The following is a 13,696-nucleotide window of genomic DNA, read 5'->3' as shown; positions in this document are numbered from 1 at the left end:
AACGCCACCATCTTGTGCATGTGGAACCAAAGCTTGTGCAGTAGGGATCGGAGGATGATCGAGGTCCTGCCAATACACATGCTCGACCAATCACGAGTCGGTCTCACCTGTCAATCATGACATTTCAAGCCATTTTAATATAATCAAATAAATGATTAAAACCAAACTTACTGGAAAATTTACACTTGAACAAACACCAATGTGATAAGAACCAGCTAAAATGACAAAACCATCTTTGAGTTAAACCTATTTCTCATGTACATAGATTTTTGTCCATGTCCCATCTACTTACATGGAGGAGGTAGGGTAGATGATCTATACTGCATTCACCCGACAGGTGGCAATTGGGATGCTTTGGCTTCACATTTGGGAGCTGTCATGTCATCCATCTTTATAAACAGTCTATGGTGGGGAGTCTGCAAAAGATGCTAGGTATTGTGGGAAATGTAGGGTCTGCTGCTTCAAATTTGAATGTGATGTTTACCAACTTTGCAGGAGAAGGAACAATGCACAGTGACAACAACAGCGTGGAGAATGTATTGCATAGTCCCAACCAAACGTAGGTCGCTGTAACCGTGTTGTTCGTCCTCAGGTAAGAACCCCTCTGATGAATACCTGGAGGGGATGATGAGTGAAGCACCAGGACCAATCAACTTCACCATGTTCCTCACCATGTTTGGAGAGAGGCTCAATGGAACCGACCCAGAGGACGTCATCCGCAACGCCTTCGCCTGCTTCGATGAGGAGGGATCTGGTGAGAATATAACCCCAAATATTATATACACAGATGACGGCACTGTCAGTGTTTTGTCAACTTCACTGAGGTTATTTGCCTCCGTTAGGTGTGATCCATGAAGACCATCTGAGAGAACTGCTGACCACCATGGGTGACCGCTTCACAGATGAAGAGGTGGACGAGCTGTTCCGCGAAGCACCCATCGACAAGAAGGGCAACTTCAACTACGCAGAGTTCACCCGCATCCTGAAACACGGGGCCAAAGACAAGGATGACGAGTAGAGGAGAGGAAACAACTGCCTCAGGCCCCCGCACACACACACACACACACACCACAAGTCAATCCCCAGCTCCTACCTTTGTGCACCTCGTAGGTTTTTAGAGAAATTGAATAGGAAAGCATGTAGGAATATAAATTTCAGAAGTTAAACGTGTTGCCTTTCATTACATCTACAAGTTTCTCAAAGGTAGGAACTTGGGATTCAAATATTTTGCAATACACCACTTTTCATTTTTGAATCGTCATTGAAGGGTTTATCCATGAAGGAGAGGTGTATCACAGCATATGCGTCTCGACTGCAGCTTCATCCACTTTGACTGCAGCTCTCTGACCTGTTGGAGGGAACGTGGTTGGACGGTCAGTGTGTGCGGGGGCTGCTTGGACTGCCGGATTCAGTGCTTCATCCAGTACCAGCCATGTTTACCTCTTCCTGCCAATTAGCTACCACACCTGCACAAGCACGGCAATGAAATCTCCTTCTGTTACAAGTGTGTCCCTGTATGTTGGAAATGGATAAAGTGATTCTTATATTTGTGTTTATAATTTTTTTGACAATCAAACGTGGCAAGTACGTCCACTTGAAGAAATGGTAACTAGAGCTTTTAGTCTAAACTCGGATTTCTCTCTCCCATCAGCTGGGTGTGTGTGTATTGGTTGAAGGATCAGGTATGTTTGTACTGTTCGAAGGAATTCAGTCTTGATATTGCTCAGGCTAATAAAGTAAGTTTGTTCATGCCATTGACCGCATTGAACATGAGTGTGTTTTTGAGTCATTTAAGTCATTTTATTTAATTCATTGGTTTAAAATGCCATTAGTGCATTCATAGTTTTAGCCCTTTGAAATTCAAAGCCAGATATACCAGAGCGTAAAAGCCCCCAACTGGATAATTTATCTAAAGTATTTCCTCTCCGTTACATTACCTCACAACGATGGCTAAACAAACACCAACTAAATATTAATTACTGCAAGATTATTTTTTTATATCACTGACAAAAACTGAATTGTAGGTCTGTTACAAAGATAAACTTATTAATTTTGAAAAAAATGTTTGCGAGCACTGTGTGCAGCGATTTCAAATCTGTTTCTGCAGGTTTCAACACGTTCAATTTAAGATCATAAAGAATGCAATTTAACATCTATATGATATGAAGGAATATGAGAGCCCCAGAATTATTTACACTTCCCAATAATCCCTAAAAATAAGGTTAAATATCCTGGTAGAGAATAATCCTCAAAACACCATTTTATCTCAAACGACAGACAGTAGGTATCACAGTCTTTACCACAGCCAAGCCAAGTGGACTGAGATCAATAATAAACCGGGATGTTTAAAAGTTATCAGTTCAATGTTGGTCTTGTTAGTAGTTTTGTTAAAGTGTGCTAATATCTGAATTGTTGTGAAAGAACTACAACACGTGGAGACATTTCAAAGCACAACGGAAGTACCTTCAAATGAACATCAACATAATTAAGACTTACCATAACATAGTTAAGGCCTGTACATACATTTTAAACATATTTTAGACTAGAATTTTGTACAGCCTAAAATTTAGATTGAATATTAGATATTTTTTAACTTTTTGAGACCCTGTACCTGGTATACAACAATTTAGCTTCATTAGGACTGTGTGGATCGTCACAGTAGGAAATGTACGGGTGTTAATTATAAAATGTCCCAGTAAGTCAGCATGCACGTTACGAGGAGCCAACTGTGACAAGTCAAAAATGTTTCCAATGAATAAACAAGCCTACTGTTAGAGGAAAAGAGAGAATTGTTTTAAAGCCCTCTGACGTCCAGTGATGATGCAGTTGGATTATTCTTACAAATTACCTACGTACTAATGCAACAAAAGACTGACAGGATACAGCATTTATGAAAAACTGAACTTTTATTCTTTGAAATGCTGATACAAAACACACATTTAAACTTTAAGGCATATATTGCACGACTATCTTTTTATATATATAAAAAAAATGGGGACATGGGGGTTATCCCTCAGTCGTATTAAGGCACAGCAGCCAGTCGGTCCGACCGTCAGTCCTGACTCACCACATGAACTTGAAAAAACCTTTTCGAATGCATCTGGCTGAGAAGACACTACACAGTTTGAGATAAAGATCATGCCAATACATACAAAAAAAAAAATATTTACATGCATCAATACATTGTCGGCTCTGATTGGAGCGTCGGTTTTCACCTAAAACCCCAAATAAACAATAACTGTATAAAACCTGCCTCCCTAATCTTTAGCCAGCCTTTTCCATTCCAGTATCACAACTGATTAGGTGTCGTCAAAGTGGCATGATGTAGAATGAATAACAAAAATATTACTGTAATACTTAGTATCATGACTACTCTTCAACAACATATTACTCATAAGACCCAAACCTGACATGACCTGTGTAAATTGAGGTATAAATGCACATCAGTCTGGTACCTGTGACAATAAAGAAAAAACCCTCCACTGACATGTACTGATGATAACTGGCAGTGAGAAGACCAAGTACAAAAAGAAAGTTTCCACATCTGCCATGAACAAGAAGATGGAGAGATTTGCTGGGGTCAGTGCTCAGCAGTATAACGACCTCACATTAGATGTTGGGTCCGTGCACATGCTAAATGTAACCGTTTGAACCAAACAAAGGCTCAGAGACTCTGGTAAACATGGTATTTCTGCTACAGTATTATTTCCCATGGGAACCTGATTATTCCACACGATGCTACCGCTAATAGACCTACAGCCGGAATTCGGTCATATGCTGTGGTTTATGCTAAGACAGTTTCATAGAAACTACAGCTTCAGGAATGATTAGAACAACAACAGAACCCATTTCTAAACAGGCTGGGGGGAAAAGGAATGACAGAAAAAAAACTACACATGTATGCTGCTGAACCTTCCTGGAAAATAGAAGAACATCACATCAGCTACTTTAGTACAACTGCTACATTTGCTTTAGCGCTATTAAGACATCCGAGGTTTGAATGAAGTTGACCCAATCAATCAATCGACAGGGGAATATGTATAATTTAGGTTTCCTCTAAATGAGAGGATCCAACGTTAAAAGATAAAAAGGTGCCACGTCTCACAGCGGGTGTAACATTTCATTTCAGGAGCCGTGAGAGCTCGATGTCATCGGTTCACCAGAGCTGCTCACCTCTCTGCTGAAATTGATTTGTGTAACAGATCCAATGTGACCTTCTCCCCTATGTCCTATACTCACAGTTGCCCCCCACAACAATCCTTGCAAGCGGAGCAAGGTCACACATGCAAGTGACAGATAGGCTTTAAACAGTTAGATAAAAATACTACTGTTTGGCTGAATACACGTGGAGAACTGAAACGACACAGAAAGACAGATGTGGTGCTTGTTGAGTGGTTGAGATGACTAATCATGAGAGTCGATGAATCCCCTCAGCTATTAAAAAACAGGAAGATGGAGACATAGTGACAGACACGTTGAGGCGAGTCAGTCAAAGTTGCTGCAGTACAATCAATTTCTGTTTTGCTCATCGCGCCACAAAGAAAGAAAAAGGAATATGTAGTGGATTAAGAAAAGACTAAATCTGAATTGCACAGCTACTGAGGAGTTGTTGCTGTATGTAGAAAACACCCCAGTAACATCCTCCTTTGTATCCTGGGTGTATGATGGGTGAAAGGCAGCTCAGCCATCGATGTCAGTGCCTTTTGTACATTCATCAAAGTCCAGTACTGTTACTGAAGAGGCCAACTGTGCTGGTGCTGACAAATACACCGATTTAAATTTTGTACAATTACGGGATATTTTCCTCCTCGTTCATGAATTGGAACTTGGAAAGTTGTTTTGAAAATGGCATCAAAAACTTTGCGCAATACATTTACTCTGCACTGGAGAGACATTGCGCCGCAAAAGCGTCCATCAAGAACAGTATATTAAAAACAATAAAAGCTGCTTGAAACAGCATGTCTCTAAAAACACCTCATGTTCGACACTTCATTTCATTGCTGTGTGTCCTGCAGGCACAGGTTCTAATGCAAAAAAAGGACTGGTGATGAAGAAGATACATTCTCATATTTACAGTGTTGTCCAGCCTCCTCTGCAGAAATACAAAAAGGGTTCCTGTCCAGTCCCAGCTCCTAGTTAACAGTTTCACTCACTGTGTGCAGACTGTGCTGTGGGCCCCACGCTGCAGTGATAGGGGTCTTTACCACTTGAAGAGAAGTGGGTTGCCTGGTGTCAGCGTGGACCATGCTCCACACACTGGGTGCCACCGCTGAATTCCTCTGGGTATTACTACTAATGCCGCTTGTGGAAGAGGGCTGAAGAGGAGGAGAGAGCTGGGAGATGAGGCCTGCGAGAGGTGTGATCGTTGGAGAGGCAGAGGACGTCAGGGCTGAAGCTGGGACATGTACTGAAGCCTGGGCAGAGGCAGAGACTTGGGGGGGAGCAGGGGCTGGAGACAATGCTGAGGTTGAGACGGTTGATGCACTCGGAACTGTGACAGGGATTAGAGGGGATTTGTGGAATGGCAGGTAAAGTGGGAGTCCTCTGGGGGATGTGAGAGAGGTAATGGCCGCGGCAGGAGATGTTGGAACAAGCGCTACAGTTGGATGTGAAGCCACGACAGAGGTGGGACTTATTGGGACGAGGACTGGTGATGGCACAGAGACTGGGCTTGTAGCTGGCACTGTTGCACTGATAGAAGTGGGCAGTGGAGCTGGAGCTAAGCTCGAGACTGGCGCTGATGAAGGAGCAGCCGCTGCTTTCTGAGAATCCAGCTGTCCAAAAACAGAAGCCGACAGTTGCATTAAGGTTGGCAGATGGGCCGGGAGGAGCTGAGGCTGGTTTGGGCTGGAGGCTCTGGCTGTGTCCTTGTCCAAGGGGCTCCAGATGACTTTATTAATGGGGAGAGGAGACAGCCTCGGGGCTGAGACCAAGACAGAAGCTGGAACTAGTACAGGGGCTGCTGGGGACTGAGCCACTGGAGTCTTGCCCGAAGTTACAGCAGACACAGAAACTGCCATCGCCTTTTCCATCAGACTCTGAGCTCTGGAGGCATCCATCACCTGTTGGCTGTCTTCTGGAGGTGGCGTGGGGCCCATTTCGCTGCTGTAGGCACTGCACTGTGCTTCCACTGGTTCAGTCTTTACAACCTCTGTTGGTTTGCTCTGGCTCTCCTGGAGCCTCTTCAGGTTCTCTTGCTCCGCTGCCCTCTGTAGAGCCGCGTCCACTAGGAGCCTCAAGTCGCTGAAGTCCTGAGTGGGGAACAGCTCAGGGGGAGTTGGGGGAGGCGTGTTGAAGAGGCCGCTGTTGGGGCTAGCTGCCATTGTTGTGCTGGTAAGACAAGCATGATTAACCCCTTGCTCCTCTGCTTCCCTAAGCAAACTTTGTGTGTCCAGCCTCATGAGCGCCTGCACGGATCCTTCTATACCCGGGTAGCCTGCTCCAGTCAAGATGGCTGTCGCCGTGTTGCCAAGAAGACTGAGGTCCAGCGTGGGGGCGGAGCGGATGACAGACGGGCGCTGTTGAGATGAACTTGGGGAAGAGTTTCTCTCAGGGGAGCTGGCTCCACCTCCGTTGGATGAGTGGCCATCGCTTTTACCACCAACCTTTCTGGAGATGGTGAACTTGGTGGGGTCTTTTCCATCCTTGCGAAGCAGGTCAGGGAGGAGGCGGCGACGTGCGTTGATGAACCAGTTGCATATCTGGGGAGAGAGGTCAAATGTTTGGCATGAGCAGAGCTGATTCTGAAAACTGAAATTTTCACTTTCAAAATAATTAAATTAACATCAAAGATGTACTTTCAGATTTTTCTTTTTCGTGTAATTTACTGCAACACTTTGATGCTAGATTTATGCCTCAGTCTGCTCTCAATTAGCCAGATCCAAAAAAAACATTCAGAATCTAAAAACGACCCGAGCCCCGTGATTTCAGCAACCAACTACAATTTCTTCTTCATCGCCATCCGTGAGATGAGGCCTTACTTAACACCCTCTAGTGGTACCAGCCCCCCACACAATGAAGAAAGAGACAGATGACAGACGTCAGAAAGCTGGCAGTAATGAGGGCCTGAGCTCAAATATGCTGAGCCAGAGAGAAGGCAGCCAAAGGCATTCCAGTGAACACACTACAAAACAAGAAAGTGCGCTGCTGCCTCATGCTGATCTGTAATGCCGTATCTAATGCAGCCAGTGTGTTTGTGTGGGCCCGCATGGAAAGAGGAAATGCATACTAGTGATGCAATGAAGTGAAAGGGAAGCATGGAAGAGTCCTCCAGTTTAGTGTGACAATAACATGTGATTACCGTTTTGCTGCCACTTGAGAGCATTAATATGCAATTTCATGTTAAATTTGTATAATATGTATGATTCAACATAATTAAAGGAATATGAGCAAGTTAAACATAAAGATACATTTAACCAGAATGTGATACTTCCTGAGTGCTGCTGGAAAAAAATCTAACAAAAAATAAATAAAGGAATACAAGACTGAATGAAAGCTCCTCACCTGCAGCACTGAGAGGTTGGTCTGGCCTGACAGGCTGAGTTTCTCCTGCTCCGACGGGTAGGCGTTGAAGCGGTGCTCGTACAGCCAGCTCCGCAGAATCTGCACCGCCTCCTTGGGCAGGTTGCCACGGCGACGGCGCTTCCCCAGGAGCCCCCTTCCTGACAGGTCGAGTGGGGAGCCGTCATCGCTGTCCGACATGGCCGAGGAGTGCTCCTGCTCCGGGCGCTGCTCTTCCTCCAGAGCTGAGGGGAGAGGAGGCCGGTCGTTAGTCATGTTCACTGCCACAGCTCTGACTGTTGTCATTTACCAGAACATGGCAGACCACTTCAACAGTAGATTATATTAAATATGCTACTTATTAGAGGTATCATTTTGATATATTAAGAGATGTATAGATGGAAGAATATACATGAATATATGGTTGAATAGTTATATGCTCAGCTGGGCCTCTACAGAAAAGGGGTACAGCCTTATTTTCTCACAGTGGTAGAAGCCGTGTGAGCTCAGGCTGGTCAGAAAAATAAACAGTTTGTTTGAACTGCCCCCGCTCTCAGTTCACAAGGGTCGGTTACTTTTAACCTCCAGTTCCACCCCGGTCTAGAGTGAGGTACACCGGGGCTTCATGTACACACCGAACATGTTCATACAACAGCTCTGAGGTTTGAACTTTGTTGTGAGTCTCCTTTTCAATCCACGTTTGGCCACTGGAGGGAATCTCCCCCTCAAAATGGAGCATGCCTGGTCCCAGGGGTGGGCCACAGAATGCAGTAAATGTCTTTCTCTGGAGCTGGGTGAAACCTGACCCCCCGGGGCAGCGCCTGTCTCCACAAAGGAGATTGTGTGCATATCAACATCACAGTAGCCCAGGAATCTATTGACCATGCAGGAGGAGGCCGTTTTCACCTCATGCCAGCTCTGACGATGAGACTGCTGGAGCGGTTGACAAAATCTTTTCAATGCTGCATTCCTCTACGACGAGCCATGTACGAGACTGAGTTAGAGTAGTTAGTGTGTGGTGGTGGGGGGCTCAAAACATACAAATGCTAATTTTAATTGAATGGATTTCCCTCCCAACTTTGGTAAATTAGCAAACTTCTACCAGCACCTCCATTTACTGTGTTAGAGCTGGGCCAGTTTGTCAGATGGATATTAGTGGGACCTCATCATGACATTTATACCACAACTTATAACTTTGACTAAACTTTATGTTCCCAATGACTTAAAAACAACAACCACAGATTCTGTATATAATTCTGAAAAGATGTTTTTTTCCTCTTATCAAATTAACTCCGAGTGACATTTTACTACTTGGTGCATCGCACTGCAGTTGGATTTCTGTATGTGATTTGCAAACTATATATATTATATAAAGCTTTCATATTTATAATAAATACTGAAACACTGATTTCAGTAGCAGTACTCTGATTTTGAGAAAATGGGGGCTAAGTTTATCACCATATTATGTTTAATATCATACCCTCTTATTAACTCACTACTTTCTGTTGCTCTTTTAGTTTAGTGTTAGTTTACCGTCTCGTGTAATTCATTTTATTTCCTGTGTTATTTCGATTAGGCACTGGTTCTGCATTTACTCCAAATACACTTTATATTTGACTTTTTTTATATACGTTTAGACTTAATCCTCCATGGTTTTAGTCTATTGTGATCTTTTGTACACTGTGTTATTTTAATGTTGAAGCAAAACTGTCATTTCTTATATAATACACGAGTACACAAACTCGAGTGTGCCATTTGTTGGACACGGGGTTTGACAGTCGGCTTAGGTCGTCCCTGTGTAGGCCACAACAGAGCTGCACAGCCTCGCCTCCACTGGATTTATATCTGGCGCAATTAAACATCTGCACCCATCCAACGTGGGGTGGAAACTGGGTGGGATAGATCTGATAAAAGCAGCAGGGGCAGATTTCAGACAGATGTCACATCCCAAACAGCTCGGAGTCGCTTCACAGAGGCCGAACTGTCAAACTGGACAACTTGTTGTTTACAAAAACATCTCGTCTACAAACCCGAGCCACGCTCTCTTGCGGGAGGAAGGAAAAGAGCACATGTTCCTTTCAGAGTCTGAAAAGTCTCCCGAGCTCCAGCTGCAGATCTCGAATGTGGCCGTTAACAACAACACTCTCCTCGCATCAGACACCAAACTTTTTTTTTTACAGAGGGAAGCGATGCCGTCACGCAAGAGAAAACACGAGGGGCCGCCTCGACAAATAAAAACCAAATGTTGCGTTTAAACACGCACGAAACCGAAATTGGCCATCTGGAGCGCACAAAGGAGGCAGACAGGCACCGCACAGCCTCCCGCATGTCGCTCAGCCTCTCTCCGCCAGATGGACACCATGCCTCCTCCTCTCCTCCTCCTCCTCCTCCTCAGATAACTAGCAGGCTAGCTCTCCTCTCCCTCCACATTCAAACACACACGCTGCACACAAAGCCCCCGCACGCCACGCACAGCCAACAGCGAGGACGCGGCGGACGGACACTTTTTGTTGTGGCGGCCAGTGAAACGTGCGCGGCGGTGATTAAAAAACACGACGCGTGTGTGTGTGTGTGTGGTGTGTGTGTGTGCCGTGTGTGCTCACCTCGTTTGAATGCTTTCATTCTTTGTTGTGCGCTGGAAACACGCAGCTGTCCAAGTTGCTCCGTACAAAACGTGCCCGAGACGATGGTTGACGCAGCGGCACTTTCAGACGCACGCGGTGTTGCGCTTTTTCTTTTTGTTTGTTTGTTTTCCTCTTCCCGCACAAACACGTTCGTCTTTCTCCCGCAACACAACCAGGCTTCACGTCCCCGCACACTCCGCGTCCATCGCACTACATGAGTGTTTTCGGCTCCTTCTTGTTTTACCTGCAGCAGCAGCAGCAGCAGCTCTTTGCCAATCTTGACAGTCGCAGCTGAAGTGGTCCCGCCTCCTCCACAGCCCCCCCGGCCAATCCCTGCCCTCCATTCCGCATCCCTGGGCAGCGGTCGGCCAATCGCCGCGCTCCGCCACACAGGGCAGACAGGAGCCTCGTCTCATTGTGACTGACGGAGAGAAGCGTTTCATTCAAAATATAGTGCGGCCATTGAAAGTAACGTTGTTGTGACAACGACGCACATTTTATTTTTGAACTCGTTCCATCGCGCTCGTGTTTGTAACTCGGCGTGTTCAGGCGCATGGTTTCCTCCTGTGGGCGCCACAGTGTGTGATCAGGCTTTTACGTAACAAAATGTTCTAGTTACGTAAATCATAAACGTCGACTGGTCGCCACATCTGACTGGTTCCTGAGAGAATCCCCCACATGTTTCACACTGTTATTAAAGTCATTTCTGTCGCGATGCTGCACATGTGAGGAAACTGGAAACCAAGGGGGGGGGATGTTGGGAATCCTCAAAAGTCTGGTTTTAAAACAAAATACGGTTAAAATGTAGAACATTTATGTGTCTAAATCTTTCTTATATTTCGACAATGCGTTTAACACAAACACGTAATAATCTTCTAACGTTTCTCAGGTTTCTCCAAGAAAATACAAAGAAATTCCCACAAACCAAAGGAGAGTCCAGATTTAAAAATAAAGCCACTGTAATATAAAACTACAATATACAATTAAAATGTAGAACTAGTTTAATGTAGTCTATAAAGTATTGTGTATCTGAATATTCCTTATATTTAGTCACATAGACATAATACTCCTTCTCATATCTCTTATGTTCTTCTAAAACTATGTGTGGTGAATCCTAGTCAAAGATCCCCTAAAACCTAATGAGAGTGAGTCATGATTTAAAAATAAAGCCTCTTGAGGATAGGATAATATTAAACTGTAGTATACAGTTACAATGTAGAGCTAGTATGTAATCTAAAGAGAACTGTATACGTGTTGACAAATTGACACAATACTCCTAATATTTCTTAGGTTCCTTTGCGAAAATAAAAATAAATGAGGGATATGGAGAATCTTGACAGCCTCCAGGAGTTTGTCTCAAACCTAATGAGAGTGAGTCATGATTTCAAAATGAAGCCACTGGAGGATAACGAAGTATTATGTGTCATGTGTATTATGTGTACACATACTTACTTACACACAATATACACGTTCTTCTATTATTCCTTAAGAAATGTCCCCGGATGAGTCATGATTTAAAAATCGGAATGTGAAACTTAAGTATTATGTGTGTATATTGTTCTTATATTTATACTGATAATACATCTACATGTACACATAATACTTGCTCATCTGATATTTCTTAAAATAAAATGAATGAGAGCTTAGTCATTAAAATGTAGCACTAAAGTATTATGTGTCTAAATACATTATCTGTCACTATGGCAGTCAACACAAGGAGAAAACGTGTGTGTGACTTTGTATTTCTGAAGTGTAACTTTTTCAATTTCAGTTGAACAAATTTCCTGTGTTACCTATTAAAGTGTTTTTTTTAAAAGCAATTACAATCAATATGAAGTATTATCTTTAAAAAAGAAAACACACAATCACGATAACTTATCCACAAGACAGAAAGCAAGTTTTTTTGAGAAAGTACTGTGTTTATTGAATGTTGCGTCTCTCTGTTATACATTTGAACAACCTCGAAACAGTATAAATATCTAGAGCATTGTAAAAGAGGAGGATTTTCAGTCTGGGTTTGTTCTTATTTACAGAAGACAACTTTAAGAAGCAAAGAGTGGGGAAGAAAATGCAATATTATCAGTTTCATCTTAATATCAAAGAACCCATTTTTACTCAGTATTGCACATATCTTTTTAAATGTTACCAGAGTATAGTGACGTGAATCTAGAAAGTCTCATTTTATGAAAGATACGCACGCACAAAACTTAGTCTCAAACATAATAACCCTTTTATTCTAAACCCCCACAAACCCTGATATACACACAGCCTATATAATAATATACAGAACAGACCCTATTCTTTAAAATATGTGCTTGCCTCATAAAATATTTGATCTAGACACTTTTTTGCTACATCATGTATGTGTGATAAATTCGGCCCCTCACCCTTTCCCCAGGTTTATGCCTCTGCAAACAAAAGCAGAGATGCTAATGACCCATTTGTGTTTTTGCAGGCAGGGGTCTGGACGACTGTGTGTGGGAGTGAATTCACTGCTCAACCAGCTGAGGTAAACTCTCTTTTCTGGGTTTGTTTTTGTCTGCCACTCGCAGTGGAGCAACTTCTTCTCTGTCCTGGAATGTAGAAAAGGTGGCAAAGACATGAAACAATCCGTACGTAATATGTGATGATGCCAAAACTATTTGTGGAGGGAAAAGTAAAGCTATACAAGTGTGACATTTCCCTCCGCTTGTTTAACAGACTATTGCTTTTTCTTCACATTTTAGGGACAATAACATAACCAGAAGACTACTGTTTACTGCGGCTCGAGGAAGCTCCTAAGAGAGTACAGCTGAACACAAGTCTTAAATTGAAAATGAAGCTCCACCAAAACAAACTGCTGCTTAAGCAAATGCTTTTGAAATGGCAGTTTTGACTTTAAAAGGCCAAATCTATCAACTCTATACGGGGGCCATTATCACCCCTCAAATCAATGGCTTTACAATGAGCCCCCCCTCTCTCCTGATAGTGCAGCTGTTTGGATCATGTATAACCCAACCCAGGAAATAGGCCGAGGTGTGTCCCGGTGATGTGTATGTGTGTGTGTATTGGAGGGAGAAGTCTTGTCAAAATGTATGAGATGAGCTCACTTTCATCTCCTTAAGTATGCCACTGACATCTCTTGGCATTTTGCACATCCCCAAGTTTCAGCAGACTGGAAGAAATAAAAAGAAGCATCGCTTTTCAGAGTTTGACGCTCGGGTCATAGAACAGCTTTTTCTGTGTCTTCCTGCCCTCCCCCCCTCAGCGTATTTCAGATGCCACACTGCGTTTGATCTGCGTTCCAGTCAGGCACAGACCTACAGATCTGTGTGTGTGTGTGTGTGTGTGTGTGTGTGCGAAGAGGGTTGACAGCAGGGTCTGGACCAGAAAAAACAATCTGCAGTCAATGAAGGAGACATAAAACAGAAAATGATACGATTCATGCAATGCTTTCAACATATTCTTAAAAATGTGGAGGGTGGATGTAGTGATGAAATTGCAATCAACAATAAGCTAACCTGTTCACACAAACAAGAGACAACTACACTATGCTTATTTTGGGAAAACAACTTGTCAGACACACACATACG

At 43.4% G+C, this 13,696-nt stretch overlaps 2 protein-coding genes across 4 annotated transcripts in view; one reads left to right on the top strand and one right to left on the bottom strand.

Annotated features, from left to right (window-relative positions):
- myl9b (myosin, light chain 9b, regulatory) overlaps positions 1-13,696 on the top strand; it is a 20,718-nt gene extending 7,022 nt beyond the window's left edge. For 2 of the 3 annotated variants that reach the window (XM_035150209.2, XM_035150198.2), the window contains exons 3-4: positions 593-754; positions 843-1,768. In XM_035150209.2, coding sequence (XP_035006100.1) covers positions 593-754; positions 843-1,018 — 338 coding nt within the window. In that variant the 3' untranslated portion in view covers positions 1,019-1,768. Of the gene's footprint in view, positions 1-592; positions 755-842; positions 1,769-13,683 lie in introns of those variants that run through there. The other variant, XR_004694862.1, reaches the window with a different exon arrangement.
- On the bottom strand, positions 2,888-10,389 carry LOC118103341 (flocculation protein FLO11). The gene is made up of 3 exons (XM_035150169.2): positions 10,104-10,389; positions 7,504-7,745; positions 2,888-6,701 (listed from the first exon to the last, which is right to left on the bottom strand). Exons 1-3 carry the CDS (start codon positions 10,120-10,122, stop codon positions 5,133-5,135), a joined length of 1,830 nt encoding a protein of 609 aa, XP_035006060.1. The 5' UTR covers positions 10,123-10,389; the 3' UTR covers positions 2,888-5,132.

The sequence above is a fragment of the Hippoglossus stenolepis genome, chromosome 3 (assembly GCF_022539355.2).
Source record: "Hippoglossus stenolepis isolate QCI-W04-F060 chromosome 3, HSTE1.2, whole genome shotgun sequence".
Taxonomy (NCBI): Eukaryota; Metazoa; Chordata; class Actinopteri; order Pleuronectiformes; family Pleuronectidae; genus Hippoglossus; species Hippoglossus stenolepis.
The sequence above is the reverse complement of the archived record's forward strand: the minus strand, read 5'-3'. Positions and strand labels throughout refer to the sequence as shown.

What these genes read in the sequence shown, in the direction of transcription:
- LOC118103341 (XM_035150169.2), bottom strand. An exon ending in CCAACCTCTCAGTGCTGCAG is followed by an intron (nt 6,702 to 7,503) that starts GTGAGGAGCTTT and finishes CTCTCTCCCCAG; the next exon opens with ATATGCAACTGGTTCATCAA.